Below are 18369 nucleotides of genomic sequence, written 5' to 3'. Positions count from 1 at the left end.
TATGAGTTTGGTCGATTTCTTTTATCAAAAGGAAACCTGAGAAGCCCCTCGATCAAACCATCCAGATGCATTCCCAGAGGAAGTCAGTGGCTACAAAATGGTTCTTTCGTCTGGGAGTGATTGGCCAGAACAAGAATCAGTGGATGTAATTCAAAGTCAGAAAAAATCAAATGAGAAAAAACCCCATACTGAATAAACAGTGAGAGTTTTAAGGCACTGGAATACTACCAAGATGGACAGTAATAAAACAAGATCATCTCTTGGTGCATTCAGATGAAGACCAGGAATTTTTCCAAAAAATATACCTTTACTAGGTGTGAAAGCTTTATGCAATATCAGATGGGTAGGTTGATAGATCCATGTAATTCACAAGTCCTTAAAATTCAGGGTCACTCAGTGTCCATTTCCAAAATTTTTAAAAGGAAAAGGCAAAGTTCAATATAAGATTTAGGCCCTTTTGTTTTATGCAGCTGGTCCCCTTCATAAGAGTCCCGTGTGGAGTCTTGGTTTCCTGTAAAGTGCAGAGGGAGAATTTGTCTCCTTGAATTGGACAGAAACACCAAACCCTTTCTAGGGAAGCAAGAGAGGTTCCTCTGTGTTAGGCATCTCTATTGTCAGGGCATCACATAAGTATCATGACATCCAGGTCACAGAATCCACAAATAAGGAATACTATCAAAATGTCTTTTTACTAAATTTTAATTATTCATGATCATATAATTTTAATCTTTGCAGGCAAAATCTGTTCAATTTCTCAAGTGGTTCTTCCCTGTTTCTTCCACCTTTCGGAGGATTGTTCTAGACCAGTGGATTAGTCTATTCACTGACGTGTTAAAAAGTGAAGTAAATTCCCAGACTAGGAAAGGAAATGCATGAAGGAGCCTAGGGTCTTGAATTTAGTGACTGGGACATTCACGTGAGAGGTGATCATCCTGATAATGATGTTTTGCAGTCACAGATATTCTTTCATCCCAAATCAGAGATTTCTGGACAAGAAATTCTTGGCTATGTAAAACAGACTGATATATTTATTACCATTTCTTTAAAATAAACTCACCCACATTTTTGGGACATCTATTATTGTGTGGCATATTCAATGTTCTCGATTAAGTTTTATGAATTTAGAATTGCAACAGAAAGGTTTCTAGAAGGTTTAAGTGGAGCTGTGTGACAAGCCGCAGGGAAGGGGGAAATGTCTAGGCATTTAAAGAAGCAAAAATTTCAGTTCCCATAAAATTTAAAAAAAAACCAACCAACCAAACAAAAACAAATAAGAAGGAAGTTGACATCAGGGTTAAGTGACAAGTGAAGGAGGATTCACTGGATTAGACTTTTAAATGTAAATGCCTTCCTTGTTCCTAACTCCTTTACTGGATATAGTCATTCTATACAAATCATTATTGGTAAATATAGTTTATGGAACGGTTATAAAATATGATTAATAATCATGAATGCTGGCCAAAATTGAAATGTGAAGCAAGGCAATAAAGCAATTTTTTTTACATAGTCTTCCTAAAATATATTTCTGTGACATACATACATTCTATTTTGTGCAAAAATGTTTCTTCAGTTAAAGCAGCTTTTTTTCTCAAGCCATAAAAAAGCAGACATTATTCCTATGAGCTTTCTAAAAGACAGGACTGAGGTAATTCTTTCACCTGGCTTGGTTTACAGTGTAGACCAGAGGTGATGAGGGGTTTTTGTTTGCAAAGCAGATATTGTAGGTTGCATTTACTAATTTGCCACTGCCCAGACAATGGGTTATGACATCACTCTGTATAAGAGAAAACACATTGCTATTTGAAATAAAAATAGTTGAATCAAAAGAAATTTCAATAAGTGTGCAAGACTTGCTTTTCTTGACCTTAATGAGTACGATGAGAGAAAACCACAAGGATCTTACTGATACTGTGCAATATGTGTACAAATACCCCATAACCCTAATTCAGAAATGTATAAAAGCCAGTGAGGGATGCAAATCTCTACATCAGGCCAAGCCACTTTAGGTTTCCTTTATAGTAAATAGCATGGTCTATGATATTCAGTGCAATTAGCACTTTCCCATAGTATGTACCTATATTTGCTGGGATAAATGATAAGATAAACTACATGAAATATACTTCATTGCCTCCACTTAGAAGCCTTAATAGTCAGCTTAGATATTGACACCTAAAGATAGCCATAATAAATTAAATTTTGACCAAAGAAACATGAAAAAAATAAAATATACAAGCCTAGCAAAACTGAGCATGTTCCACTTGTATTTTTGTGCCTCACTTTTTTCTGATCAGTGCTAATTAAGGAGCAACTAATTTTCCTGATGTACTAATTTCCTCCGCTGTGTTTAATTAATTTCATTGTTGAGTTAGATAGAATCCAGCTTAAAGACTATAAACCCTGCTATTAACTAACCACTGCAATGACTGTGAGAACTGATTAGATGACCTTAAATGAATATGTCTTTTAACCTTCCTCACTTTGCAGAAGAAAAGACAAATAAAGCTAGGGTCTTAAAAAAAATTTCCAGCAACAATCCAAAATATGAAGCTTCCTTAGAAACTGTGGTAGGTGATCTGCTTTCATAGTATTCTCTGTCCAGCACTACAGAAACCTAATGTTCTGATGACAAACTCTGCATTCACTTGCTATCAGAACTCATCATTTTTCATATAACTTTGTCAGTATCTTCCAATCTAAATTACTGTATAAGATCCCTGTGGGGAGAATCTGGATATATATTGTTCAAATTGATCAGAGGGTATTTCCCAAACCTCCCAAATATGGAATTGATTTTGTGTTTTTGGAAATAAATTGTGCTCAACTCACATGTGCTAGTCGATCGAATCTGGCAAAGAGTTCATTCAGCATTCGGACCAGCTCCTGGGCTGACAGAGTTGTGGAAAGGTTGGTGAATCCTTTAACATCTGCAAAAAGAATGCTAAAAAAAAAAAAAAAAGAAAACATATTAATATTTCTGTCTATTTCCTTTAATTACTGAATGTTTTAAGTTACCTTCTAGCCTTTTACTAGTGGAAGGGTCATTTTATTACCCTTGAAGTAACATTACCTCTCTTCTATACTTCTGTACATACTGGAGCACTGAATATAAATATTGAATGAACTAAAAAAAAATACTTCTAAGAGTGAGAAAATGTTTTGCCAAAAATAGGAGTCATGTAATTCTAGATTTTCAAATCATACAAGTCTCAAATCCTAAGAGTACAGGAGTACAGACAAATCTGTGACAGTCTTGATATATACCAGGCTAAGGCCACTTTTATTTAGTCTTATTTTAGGCACTTGACAGAAGTACCTGAGTTAGAACTATAGTGCTCTCTTTATAAGGTATGAATCTTAATTGGATAATTCCTTTTTCATTCTACTGACTTTACAGGAAGCCAGTGTGATCATACTTTGAATTTAGGTGTATCAACTTGTGTTCTTGAAATTGTGGTAGGATCTCCATTAACAAACTACTTGCACACAGAATTCTAACCTGTGTTTGAACATCCAGTTATTTTTCTTGCCTTTTGACTGCTCACTGTGCCTAATATGACCACATGTTTATATAGAGAAACATAAACACACACAAAGTCTGTGGTGTGCAAGATCCTACCCAGAAAAAAGCATGTAATAGCTCAGTAATTATTAGTCAAAGAAAGTATTGGCTACCTTATAAAGCAGTGATGTTCAAAACGACACATATCATTCAGGCACAAACCTTGTTAGCATTTGAAAGTCAACCAATAACTGGTATTATGACCTGAGTACCAGAAGATTTTGTTTCACTTTAGCTGATGACTTGTGGTGAACAAAATCACAATTTGACAGCGTCTGAGAATTACCAATGTAACCACTAATAAATACAGAATGATCAGGTTGACTGACCATACATCTTCAAGTGTATGAACTGGTAAAGGTTTGGGTGAGGTTTGAACAAGATACTTAAAAACTTGGTAAGATTTTTACCAGTGAGAAGTAATAAAATTTAAAGGTAAAGTACCAAGCTACTTGAAGAGTAATGAATAGTAATAATAGACTAAATTTACAAAAATAAGATTTTCAAACTACTATTTTCTACACTTTTAATTTTCAAGCCAACAGAAATTTCTAACTGGAAGCTACTTTTAAGGATTCATGTAGCATTGGTTTAGGTAGTGTTCAGTACTGAACATTTAGGAAACAAAATGAGGTGAATGAAACCGTGTTTGAAAAGATCTAGTTTCTGGCAGCATGTATAGAAGCCAACCTGTATCTGTATTTTAAAGCATGCATAATTTTAATTTCAAATTGCTTTCAAGTATAAAATATGTTTTGACTTCTCACCCTATCTACAACCCTTTTTCTGTTAAAGCAAAAGGGCCATCTTCTCCATATTTTGATTCTTCTGCAGCAACACTTACTTTGAGTATGAAAAAGGTTAATGGAAGACATTTTAATTTAGTGCAACTCAAACTGTTATGAGGGTCCTTGATACTTTCACTCAGATTTAATAAAATAATATATCGGTGCTAATGCATGGGCACAGAAGACCATAATAATAATCAAGTTATTCTTCTGCAGAAGTGCAAATTATTTTTATTGAACTTGTCCAGACAAAGTTATATTTTGGTTTCATCGAAAGGCAAATTACTTGCTTCCCAAGCAAACTATCTACCATCATATCCATGCTTATTTTTCACTTCCTTCAATGATGATTTCAAAGATGGTCACTTAATGATTTACCCTTGTGTTTTGGGAAAGGCTTATGGAAAATGTTATTGGGTTAACAAAATATTCTGATTTTCAGGAAATACAATAAAACCAAGATTATGTAATGTCATGGAGTGAAAGTTGGTCAATCTGGTGTAAATGTACAATTAGGACTAATTACCTGGAGTAATTGAACTCATAGGATAATTATCACCCTTCTCATAGCTTCAGGAAAGAAAAAAATTAGAGAGGAATAAAGATTAAGAAAATAAGAATAAGACTGATCAAATGAAAATGGCTATAAAACAGAGGAACCGTATAACAGAACATCTTACAGGTCTCCACCTTATTTTTCAGAGTGTGGGGTGAACCATCATGTTGTGGCAGAATATGTATCCACATGTTGGCAGGGCTCCCCTTCCTGTGCAATCCTGACCACTTAAGTCAACTGAGTGTGAAAAAGTGAAAAAAAGTGAAAAAAAGACACAAATGGTCCAGATTCAGTGTTTAGTTCAAATGGGTCTTCATATTGTCATGGCATCCACCCATCCTGATGAGTAGAAGAAGGCATCAAAATGCTTCTCTGCTAAAACACTAAACAAGGCTACACTTATTTTCTGATTTATGAGTGAATAAAGCAACAGAAGGGAAACCCTCAGACAAGAGTAATTTAGCAACATCTGAGACCTTAAACATTACAGCAAGACTACTTCACCCACCTGACATTTTCATAACGATGAATGTAGATCTTATGGAACTGGTGCTGCAAATGTTCATCTTCTACATTGGTCATATCATTTATCATTTCCAGGACTACAAACCGTGGTAACACAGAGAGCACCAGCCGTTCCTAAAACAAAGAGGAAACCAGCATCAGTCTGAACTGATATTTCACAATGCCCAGTTTAAGGATCTGGATAACTGGTTATTCAAGATGTGACCCTCCTCTCTAAAAATTCTAGCTCAGGCTATTTGTGATGATTCACTTTATCAGCCTGAGTCCAGAGACCAGGACACCTCTGGTTTACGTAAGGAAGAATAAAATGAGCTCACATGCAGCCATTCAAACCAGTCCTCTTGACTAGGAGGACTGGAGAACATATTCAACGTTTCTAATTAATTTTGTCTATGTTTCAAGGACACTCAGGAAGAGTAAACATCTGAGACATATGTGTGTATATATATATATATATATATATATATATGCATGCTTATTTATAATGTTAGTAGAGTGTCCATGTATATTAGTTTATTATTAGTGTGCAAACACAGTGCATCAGTGCATATTAGTGCACTTCTAGTATTAGTGTATAAAGGACATATACATATCCACACAGGTGCTGTTTCCAGCCCTGTCACAATATAATTAACCCCAGAATTTTCATAGAATTTCACCAAATATTCTGAGTTGGAAGGGACCCACAAGGATCTTAAGTGACTGGCCTATATGGGGAATTGAACCTGCAATCGTGGTTGTTGTTAGCACCGTGCTCTAACTAACCACATCTTAGTAGAGCCAGGCAAGCCCTCAAAAAGCAATCAAATTCTTTCATGAAAACCCTAGATCATCCCCTGAGAGATTTTAGACTGGCTTCAGTGGCTCATCAGTTTAACGGCTTTGATAGATTTTTGCAAGTATCCAACCCAAATCTGTTTCTCTGCAAATTAAACCATTTTATCCTTTCAAGTTGGGCATGGATAATTATTGATTGCTTCTTTCTCTGTAATAATCTTTCTGTACTAAAATACTGTTATTGTGTCCTCTTGCCCTCAGTCTCCCCTTTCTTTCACATTAGAAAGCTTTGTCCAGTATTGGAATTTATCACTACCAATCTTTCTAAAGCAAAGCTACAATTTTTCACTTTTCTTTTGCTTTACAGGATTGCAAATACTGAAATATTATTGAACTAAAGAAGAGAATGTTACCAGCTTGTATGTAAGCTATTTATAACCAAATTTTGAACAACATTTTGGGGACTAGGATATATCTAGGGAAAACCAGATACAAACTTCCAAATCAGGCACATATGTAGACTACGGAACACATAGATGAATAAAGTCCTCTCCTCTCCTCTCCTCTCCTCTCCTCTCCTCTCCTCTCCTCTCCTCTCCTCTCCTCTCCTCTCCTCTCCTCTCCTCTCCTCTCCTCTCCTCTCCTCTCCTCTCAACTGATGTTGAATTTGTTTTGAGGCAACTTGACATCAGGAGGATATAAAATACTCTCATACTACACAGGCTCTGTGTTATGTCCCTTCTCAATGGTGAAAATTTGTTCAGAGAGAACAAGAAAAGCCAAAGAGGAATGATGGATGGAATGAGAGAGACAAGCAAACTAATAATGAAAATAATGATTTTTATGCCAGCAGAATTCAATGTTATGTGGTTGAAATGTTGCCATAGATAAAACATCTGAATAAATGAAGGAATCCCTTCCTAGTTTTTAAAGAAAGTGATATCACTACTAACTTACAACTTTCACAGTGTAGATCATGAAGAATTCTTACTCTGAACAGTCTTAATCAGCAGTTAGTAAACAATCTTCAGCTCTGATGGAAACATGTTGTGGATAAACACCCCCATTTGTCTAGATGGCAGCACCAGCTGAGGTGAACGGTATGTTTGTTTAAGAGGGGAGAACACACGCTGCCAAAAGCTGCACTGGAGCACTGGAGTGTTTCACCACTGGAGCACAGGAGTGTTACACCCCCTCCAAGAAGGTACTCCTTCCTGCATAACATGCTGACAAAACATGAGAGAACTGAGAATCTCCTAATATTTAATTTATCCACCTATTCTACAAACCTTTCCTAAATCAAGACCTGTCCTTGTGAGGAAGAGACAAAATATTATACGAGTGATGGCTGATATAGAGCAGGCTGTGAACTATAATGCAGCGAGATCATCCTTTATTTTGGGAAATACCAAGCTCAGACTTTCTGTTTCCCCATACAAGGTGGTTCTAATTTTAGCACATCTGCTTTGTCTTGGCTTCTTCCACCCTTTCCGCCTGGGAATTCTGCAATCCTTCATTCTTCTGATGTGTAAACACTGGATGTGATGCTTGTGATAGCAAGAAGTAAACCAGTCCCTTAGGAAGTCCTTCATACTCCTGCAAAACCAGTTTTCACAGGAATATCTAGTCCTCAGGTAGCTTTGCTCACAAGCAAATGTCCCATGGTTTCTTAAGATGGCATGCTAGAAAGAAGCTGCTGATTGATAGTCTAGAAGCCAGAAATAGTTTTAAAATTTTGTGTCCTTAAGCCTTCTATGATAGAAGACACTTAGAATTTCTTATTCCTTCACTATTAAGATACATAGCTCAATATGACCAAAAATAAAACCACCTTCTGAACAAATCAGATCAGTATTTCAGGGAGTTGTATGAATAAAGTGTCCAATGACTTCTTGTGAAGATACATTTAGACTAATACTAATTTTTTTTTCACTGTAAAAAGAAATACGTTATTTCCTAGCTTACGCATGAAGGATGACAGATTGGAATACAATTTTTTTTAAAAAAGGAAATTAAAAAAAAAAGAAAGTAAACCGAAATCCTGGCTGTTATTAAGCTGTTCATGAAATCTATGATAAAAGAACATTGAAAAAAAGATCAGTTCCTTCATAAATATATGGCTTAAATAGGGAACGTACTTTTTTTTTTTTTCCCAAAAGGAAACGCTTACATTCCTTATTTGCATTCACCTAAGGGGGTATTGAGCAATGCTTCTAGAAAGTTTATTTAAAATACAACATAGTTGGCTTGGCACATGTTCACTAAGCCAAGAAAAATGTGCCTAGGACATTTGATATCTTAACCTTCATGCTACTCATTAAGGTAAGTTAAATGTTCTTGTCTGCACATAAGATCTGGCAATGACCCATAAAACTGAGGTTAATTATTTTGCCTCTGTAGCAGCCCTCATCCATTAATAGTGAAGTGTGTGATGAGCCTTTGTCAGAATCACGATTGAAGGCTCATGAACAGCTCGTGTCACTTCTCTGCATGATGTATGTTGTGCTAAGGAAGAGCACTGCAATAAAAACAGCATTTTACTGTGTATGTGTGTATCTATACACACATCTTTTTGAGGAACTTCAGTTACCATCAATTCTCTGGTACTGAAACATGTCAAATGTCCCTTGCTATGCCAAGCTCCTCTGACATCACACCACACTGACAAGATGGTGGGGATGTTGAACCAGGCTTCTTCTACAAGGTGAGAGCTGAGGTGGGCTCTAGTGTGGAACATTTCCATTCTTTCTTTTCCTACAGCTGATTCTAGTATTCTCTGGACCAAGATATGTCCTTTTTCAGAGGTCTTTCACATCACTTTTCTTTAATCCAGAAGTCAAGAAAGATTTCCGGTTATTCAAGAACGAGTGTCAGGTCACTCTTTACTTGATATACAGATCCTTGCCACATAACTCCCCTTCAAGCTACTTAAATACTATTGCTCCTATTTCACAAATTTAGATACAGATTTAGAAGAACAGTACAAATGTGTGGAGGTCATGTACAAAAAAGCAGTAGCTAATTCCAGGGAAAAGAAAATTTTTTTTATTGTCCTCTGTACCTTACTATTTGCATGATCAAAGAGTCCTCACATTTCTAGTCAGTCTCTCTTGGAAGGCATTTTCAGAGTTGTAGGGAAACACATGAGAAAAAATTTCTTCTCTTACAGATAAAGCCATAATAAAATGTTATGAACTCTAGGGTGAAGGAAACTCCATTACTCAGATCTTTTGAAAGCTTACTAGTTGAGCAGTGGGCTAAGTGGAGACAATTCAAAGCAGCAGTGGTAAGTGGTTTTAAAAGGAACAGAGAAAAGGCATAGAAGAAAAGACATGTCTTTGTTCAAGAGAAAAGACATAGAAGAAAGAAAATAGCAATACAGGAATGCTGGAAAAGAGCTGGTGAACTGTTCTTCTAATAACCATTAATGACTTGAATCAACCCCAGTGTTTAAGATGGAGAAGTCAGAGTTTAGAGTAAATAAATTTAAAAAGTACCTTTAACGTGAAGAATAACTATGGTAAAGACAAAAGACTGATAGGAATCACTAAATGTAACAAATTGATGGTAGAATTCAGGTCTGCATTTGGACACCTGAGTTTTGTGACTCCAAGGTAGTTATGCCCAAATTTCCATATAATCCAATGAATGTGGAGAGATATTCAGCCAAGCAAATGACTCCTTTGTGTCACTATGGGTCTCTTTGGGTTCTGTTGCCTGTTTTGACTAGATCTCAGTCCATGGTAGTAGGAGCTCATAGATGTAAAGAGTGTGTAGTCACTTAGTTTAGGAGGTGTCAAATATGAAGCTGACTCCTACCCAATCTACGCCTTCAGAAAATTAGCAATAGTGAAACAAATCCTGCAATGATAAGTAAATTAACTTCATGAGTCATCCACATCTACTTAAAGTCCCAAGACTGCAATTTAACATTTATACTGCCTCTAAGGCCCTTTTATTGTTTTATGCATCTGCAATAGTCATTCTTTGTAGGACAGCTTTGCTGTGGTCTGCATGCACTGATCCCTTGGGTCACTTGTACTGAAATCAGGGGGTACCAATGCTATCAACTGCACAAACATAGGTAGGCACATTCGTGGAGAAGTGGGACATGGCCCTGATGAATAAATAATGACCTTTGCAGCAGTTTTTGAGAAGAGTCAATTAACTAGTGCCCAAGGCCTCAGTCTTGTGAATAAAAACCAGAGACCTGTCCACTTGGGCTGATCAAAGAGACCAAAACTCCAACAAGCACAAAACATTGACAAGCAGTTTGGGTTCTGGAAAAGATTGCTAAGAGGAAGATCAAACTCCCTGAAATTTCTCTGCAGGTCATGTAAGGGAATCACCCTGCAGGGTCTGCTGTGTGCAAAGGCTCCATGCACCAGTTCCACTTAGATGGTATAGATTTTAGTTTGTTCCACATAATTTTTATTGGGGATAGCTTTGCCAAGGCATGAAAAGCCCCTCTTGACTGATGGGTCAGTTCAGGTTTTTCTCTTCTTCCTCTACACGTACCATCAAAAGGGGGAACCTACAGAGAAGTCGTGGGAGTAAGTCTGGGTTTGGAATCATGCTGATTATTGCTGTTCCCAAGACACTTGCATAAAATTGAAGTGGGTGTACCCCAGAAGTGTTTAATGATAGGTGCTCTGAGAAACTGTTTCACATTTTTCATCTTGAATTTTAAGAATAATTTTTCCAGAACCATCAAGCTTGTCTTTAACAACATTTACAATTAATATCAGAGATTTTTATTGTCATAAACACTGAACTTAATAGGATACGAAAGAGGCCATTTAGGGCAGGACTAGTTTTAGTCTTTCTGTAGCACATGAGCTTTTATTACATTTAAGGGAAAATAAATAAAAAAATGTATTGTTTTGTATTGAAAATCTAACCATGTTCAGAATAGATGTAATTATTGTAGATGCCACTCTGGAAAATGGAAATTAGTACTTCTCATTATGATGAACTGCTATGAAGAGAAATTCCTTTGTGCTTACTAAGTGTACAGTGGACAGTCTATTTGCAGCTGTTCCTTCTTGCATTTCATCAAGACAATGGCAGTTAATTAAAAAATAGTGAAGGAACTGCAGTACCTAATTCATTCAGACTTGTGGGGTTATGAGGCTGCCTTTTAGCTTTTACCAGTTTTGCAATGTTTGATATGAGCAATATCAGCTTTGTTTTATTTTAATTCTGGCAATTAGTATCCCAAATTATCCCATACTTGGCTGCATGTTTCACTTAGGTATCTGCTGTTTTCAAAGAGAAACAAGGCCAGATCACACAGAATGTCTTGGAGTCTCCTTTTATTTAGCTTTTTCTATGAAACATATCTAGAATCTCAATCAAACTGATAACCCAGTATTTGTGAGAGTGAGTGAAAGTGAACCTTTCATGAAAGAGTCAAATGAGACATGTTACAAAGTTTGTGGCAATGAAAGTAGGAAAAAGCTTTTTCTACACAATTCCTGTAAGAAGGACATGTTATTCCATTGTTTCCTCTATGCTGCTGTCCATACCAGCATAAAACAATATACGTAGCACATGCTGAAGGGAGGAACTGCAGGGTACTGCTGGTCCTTTGTTTTGGCTGGATAGGGAATGATTTGACAATTCAATACTTACCCTGCAGTGCCTGAGATGTAGAAGGATAATTCCAGGCTGCCAGTTTTGGTTTTTATGCCTTCCCAGTATAATTTGGCTTCATAAATAGTTAGCTTATCCTGAATCTTTCTGGGAATTGGTAGAGCAACACTTTATGGTTTTGAGGGGTTGTTTTTGCATGATACTTGTTATTGCTGATGCATGTATATTTAATAAAGAAAAATTATTCCTCTTCAAAATATTTACAAAAATACTTATAGAATTATCTTTAGAAGTAACACAGTTGATCATGAAGCTAACTGAAGGCAGTAATTACACTATGGAACAGGTACAACAAACCAACTTGTCATAAGGCTACATGAATACCACTAACTTGCATGAGAGTGGATTGGAGCACATCATGAAACAATCTCCTGATAGTGCTTTGTTTGTTTGAGTTGTCTTTTAGCTTAGGCAGTAGGAACTAAAGGTCTCAGATTAAGCGCTCTCAAATTAAGTATCTGTATTGGATACATGCAATCGTTAATAATTCCAGATCCTCTGAACCCTTGCATATGACTTTTTATCTCCTGAATAAAGAGCATGTTGGATTTACATTTCATTGTGAAACCAAACCATGTTAGAAAGATGAGTGGTAAAAAGCAGGAGTTACAAAACAATTTGTGCTAATGCCCTGCCTTGTAGACATGGACATTTATCATAGAATCATGAAATGGTTTGGATTGGAAAGGCTGTTCAAGAGCAGTCAGTTACCACCTCCTGGCCATGGGCAGGAGAACCTTACTCTAGACCAAGTTGCTCCAAGTTCCATCCGACTTCCAGTCAAGGGGCATCCACAATTTCACTGGGCAGCGAGTTCCTGAGTCTCATCACCCTCACAGTCAAGAATTTCTTCCTAATATCAATCTCAACCTACTCTCTTTCAGTTTGAAGCCATTTCCCCTTGTCCTACCATTATATGCCCTTGTCAAAAGTCCTCCTTCATTTCTCTTGTAGCCCTTTTAGGTACTTGGAGGTTCTATAAGGTTTCCCTGTGGGCTTCTTTCCCCCAAACTGAACAATTTCAAATTTCTCCAGCTGTCTTAATAGCAGAAGTGCCCCAGCTCTCTCTTCATGACTCTCTAGATTTTCTCCAACAGGTCAATGTCCTACTTATTGCTGGGGATCCCTGAGCTAAGCAAGTGATACTCTTCAGCCCCACAGTAACCCATTAGACTCACCTAATAATGGAAAGGCATATTTTATAGCATTAATTTTGTTTCTTCCAAATATCATGATGATATTTTTGTTATTTATTCTTTATTAAACAATACTGGAGAACACAAATATTCAGAAGAAAAAGATTTATATGGAAATAAGACCCATATTATGACAAAAAGCTTTGTACTATCTTCTTGTGTATTGGCTTCCATAAATTTCAGTTAGTTTGCAAGGAAGGCTGGAGTCAGAGCTAAAGAACAGGAGAAAGATAGGCACAACACTGATTTAATAATGGTATAATCTTAAGCTTTTCCTTGTTGTGCTGGGATAGAAAATGATCACAAAACAGCTCCTACAATTCAAATTTGTTCTGAAATATCAGAATGGCACCATCTGACTTTAATGCTTATTGTGCTGTACTTCTCTGGAACAGCTTGGACTTATCTGCTGTTAAATCTTCATTTAATTCTGCTGTACTGGTTCTTTTTTCTATTGATTTAGATGTCTCTTTTTCCATTTTGTTACTTTTTTTTGGGTTGTTTTGAAAATTTCTAGACAACTTCAGTAAAATACACATTTGTCAGGGGTACCCATGACAGCTAATGACATGGAAATATCAGAAAGAATGTTTTTGTGCCTTTTTTTGTTCAGCTTTCTATGAATAAAACACTGCAGACGCCAAGATAAGAGCCACAAGGTCATATTTTCTGGTCAAAACAATGGATGCACCTTGTCAGAGAAATACAAGACTTCAGTACTAAACAGAACAAACAGGATAAAACTTCCTTTCAGTAGGTGGGAGAAATAGTCACCTCCTGAAATCAAACCCCTTTGAATAGGTTATAAATGGGCAGTTGAACACAGGTGATATTGTTGCCTTTTTCCTAACCTGGAAATGAAACTTGAGATAATTTTAGCAGGGAGGTAAATGTAAATGGAGGTAAAGTAAAAGGGGATCTTTAATGAAGGCCTTCAGAGGCAGTTATGGAAAGATGCCCACAAAATCCCTCTCCTACAGGGATGAGTACACATTTATTGGTTTTAGGAAATTAGCATAATTGATAAAAAAGCACCAATTAGAAGGACAAGTGGTGATGCAGTTCCCCCCCAACCCATGGTCAAACCCTTTCTCTGGAGTCCCTCCTTCAGCACTAGCTGTACTTTGTCCATGAGAATAGATCTCAAGGAGTTGTTCTCACCCTTGGTTCCCAGCAAGAACCAAGATAGCACGAAACCTTCTATCACCTGCAGATTGGAACTCTGGAATTTGTTTTGTCTTTCTGCTCAGGGAAAGGCCATGGAAAAGTACCAGGAAAACTAGCTACTAATACAATAGGTGACAGCGTTACAAATATATCTGTGAAGAATAAAGAGAATATATAAAAGAAAAAAAGGCAAAACCCAAACGGCATCAATATGAAAGACCATTAGCCTATTTATAAATGTTAATCCAAATATTCTATTTTACCTTAAATTATCTCAGTAATGGCATCAGTAACTTGACTGTTTATCTTGGAATTGGTACTGCTTATGGTTATATGATTTAAAACCATTACCTGGACTACAGAGTCCCTCTATTAATTAAGGATCTTGTAAGGACATTAATTTTAGAGTCTTCCTGCAGTCCTTTTAGGCACTACATGTAAAATCTGACTTTACAATCTTTAGATTTCTACTGCAAATGGGTTAAGTAGTGGGGTGTTTTTAGAGAAGATGTAGTAAATATACATCCTGGTATCTACAGAATCATAAGTGCATGTAAATATTTCTTCCCCCCAACAATAAGGAAGAAAAGTCTGTTATTGGATTTAGAAAACAGGTCACCTACTAAATCAAAATATGGAAATGGATTGTGAAGAACAATATAAACTTTTTACATTCCTTTATTTGTTGCATTTACCAGTATGTTATACTTTGAGCTTGATCATCTAAGTGCTGATGGAGCAACATGAAGAAAAAATTTCTGTGGCAACCATGGTTCTTTAGAGAAAAGTACTAAGATGAAAGAAAGTCTGGACAAATGTGAAGCTTTACTTAGAATCTCACAGTTAACAAATTGGTTTCTATCAAGTAGAAAAAAAAAGCTTAAAATGTAATATCTAACCAGAGGTTTACATAGTTTTCTTTTATAAATTGTGAGTTTATTGTTTGCCCTTTTAAAAAAAAGGCTCAGTTATTGTGGTCATATTTTAAATTATGAAGCACATTAAACTATTTTTATAAAGACCATGTGCGCTCTAAAATTAAGATTATTCTTTTTTTTTTAAATTAAATCTGAACTTTGTCATACCAATTTAGAGAGATTTTAATATTCTTACCACCACTGTATATATACATATATATATACACACACACACACACACATATATAAATACATATATATATATACATATATGTGTATATATACATATATACAAGACTTCATGGTGCTTAACCCTCTTAAAGTGTCCTTTCCAATCCCAGTCCAATCTGCTTTTATTTTAGATGTTGCAAAGTACTGACAGTTGATTAAATTCTAGCTTTATGAGAGCTTGATAAAACCTACATAACATGTAAGCTGCTTTAAAAAATTAAAAAAATAAAAACCAAAAAGCAAACTAGAGTTCATCAGTCTGCAGAGAGCTTCTTAAAGCCATGGGAAACAGATATTGTTGCAGAGGAAAGTGTGAAAAAAACATCCTCTGGAAGTAGAGGTAGAAGGAAACAAATGGTCAAACAGAACAGGTTTTTAATGAAAAAAGAGCTTAAGGCAGGATTACAGTTTTTCCAAAGATAACCGCCAAAAGAGACTAAATATGCCAACAGCAGATTGTTCTGAAGACTAAAGGCTGTCTTCTCGTTTTCTAGCCCTGATACCTATACTAGGAAGAAAGAATGTGTGATCATACCTAGAAAACAAAGCTATCCTCTTCTCACCTGGACAAATGGTCCTTTCAGGTGATGAGCTCTAATCCTTTATGCAAATCAAGTTAAACAATATCCAAACTGTTTTGGCTTTCCAAATGAGTTTTAATTGGATTTGTGGAATCCCCTTTGAGAAAGAGATTACCTGGAATGTAGGTGCTCAGAGAGCCAGTGGCAGGACTTGCAGGGAGGAATTGTCTGTAGGGTATTCTCTTAGGGGACTCTTCTCATTGCACTATTTAATGTAGAAAAGTTTTTCTTCTTTCTCCCCACTGGTCTGACTCAACCCATAATTAAAACTTGCAGATGCCCATCCTTGTCCTTCCTTGATGGGAAACATCCCTAGAAGCCCAGTGGATTTGGTTTGATACCAGCCAGGACCTTCTGGCCTGAATACTCCTTGCAAGACTGGAAACAGGCAGTGCTGGCTCCCCACTTCCCTCCTGCCTCCAGCCTTCAGCTCCATTTCCTCTGCCTGTATGTTAGATACCCAAGAACATTTCCATAAGAACTAAGGAAGATGCTAAGAAGGATCTTTATTTCCACATAAGAGGACCTTCTCTTTGTGGAGTTTGAGATTATTTCTGCAGAGAAATGGGCCTGCTTGCTGAAGACTGTCTTAGAGAAGGATTTAAACAATACAACTAAAAAGACTAATGTGTTGTGGCTTTAGTAACTTCTAGAACTATGTGCACTGAAACGACACAAATGTAGTGCTAAAATTAGAATAATTTTCTCCATTTGGCTTGTCAAGACTTAAAACCTGAAGGATTTGTTTCTGATTTGAGTTCACTCCCTCCCAGTAGTTTATCACAGCAGGGTCAGAACAGCCTTGCTGGCAAGTTCTGTGTAAGAGGTAAAGAGATTTCTCATCATGAATGATGCATAACCTGCTACACAGAACAAGAATGAACACCTCTCCAGAAGATGAATGTAAGAGTCAAACAGATATGGACTGTTTTTCCCCTCTGATCTCAAAGGACTTCTGTATAAAATGTTATTAGGTGCTCTAAATCTACTAGAAATAATGCAAACAAAATGTTTCAGAGAGGATATATGTTGGGTTTTCTGAACATTAGTCCAGACCCCAGGTTATTCATGTGAGTAAGATACAGTTTAACAACTTTGTTTATCTTAAAAACAGCTTCCCATGCATGTTTTCCTATTGCTTTGTTCAAAGTTCATTAGTCTCTTTGGTCTACAGCAGTCTTGGATAGGGAGTTGAAGTATGGCCATGACACCAGAGAAGTTTCTAATTATGTCTAAATGCCTTTTCTGTGAATAGCTGTCCTGCAATGTTGTGATCTTATTACAAGAGAAGGGGTAAGGGCTGGACTGATTTTTATAGTCTTCTGGCTATAATAAGTATGGCTATTTAACTTTTGTGATTTTCCCTGTATAATCCTTTTAAGGCTTCATTTGCAGCTTCAGTTAGTCAAATATTCCTGCACCAGTTTTATTCATACAACAATATTCCTGACTTCACTACACAATAATTGTTTTCAGATATGTATAACTTGACATATGTATGTGGGGTGTAGGAAAAGGCAGCATGACAAAGTTATCTGAGACACTCTTTATAATTAAATTGTAGTATTTCAGGGTTTAAGATGTTATGCAAATTTCAAGTAAAGACTGGAGAAAGAGCAGGTCAGGACACCTAATATATATTGAATGCAATTCTACATAGAGCCATCATTTCAATATGTGTCTAGATTTAATATGTCATTCATTTAAAACTCAGGGATTTTGTATCCTGAGAAATAGAAATGAGAAAGAAATTTAGTGCAGGTTTCTGCTCTTCATTAAGGAAATTTCACAGCATTTTCACAATGAGGGAAATTACATACTCATTGGTTTTGAAGGGTTTTCAGTAGCTAATTAAGAAAGTGAGTTAGACTATCTGTTTTCATTGCCCAGATATGATGAAAGCAGAATTACCTGCTGTGTCTTTACAACAAAATCAAGCTAAAAACAAAGACAGTGTCTTTAAAGTGTTCATTAACAAACTATAGCACTGGTTCTCAACATTTTTGATATCAAATGAAAGTATTAAAATTTCAAACAGGTGGTAGCAAGTTATGATATTGTTGGTATAAAATGGATTTATGAAAACTAAGTAGCCTTGTGTTTGTTTTTTATTCATATTTGCAATGTTTTGAAAACAAAATCAGAGGACATTTTTGATGGCCATATTTGGATGCTTGATAAAAATATATCTCTTAAGAACATGCTGCTAACCACATTAATTAGAAAATATTTAAATTCATTATTCTATCAATAACTGCTAAACAGAGGATGGTTTTACAACACATTTGTCTGTGCTGCCTCCTGCAGCTTGCTTCTCTGATATTTTCATCTTTTGATGATAAAGTCTTTCTGGTACTCATCAACTCCTTTAACTATGTCAAGTTCTGAAATGTTTTAGATTTGCACAAAAATTTTAG

The 18369-nt window shown here is 36.2% G+C and overlaps 1 protein-coding gene across 2 annotated transcripts in view; it reads right to left on the bottom strand.

Annotated features, from left to right (window-relative positions):
• ADCY8 (adenylate cyclase 8) overlaps positions 1-18369 on the bottom strand; it is a 118315-nt gene that overhangs the window by 64685 nt on the left and 35261 nt on the right. For both annotated transcript variants that reach the window (XM_068180999.1, XM_068181009.1), the window contains exons 3-4: positions 5412-5542; positions 2827-2938 (exon numbers count right to left, since the gene is read on the bottom strand). In XM_068180999.1, coding sequence (XP_068037100.1) covers positions 2827-2938; positions 5412-5542 — 243 coding nt within the window. The remainder of the gene's footprint in view (positions 1-2826; positions 2939-5411; positions 5543-18369) is intronic.

Source organism: Anomalospiza imberbis, chromosome 1 (genome assembly GCF_031753505.1).
Source record: "Anomalospiza imberbis isolate Cuckoo-Finch-1a 21T00152 chromosome 1, ASM3175350v1, whole genome shotgun sequence".
Classification (NCBI taxonomy): Eukaryota; Metazoa; Chordata; class Aves; order Passeriformes; family Viduidae; genus Anomalospiza; species Anomalospiza imberbis.
This window is presented reverse-complemented; position numbering and strand designations above follow the sequence as displayed.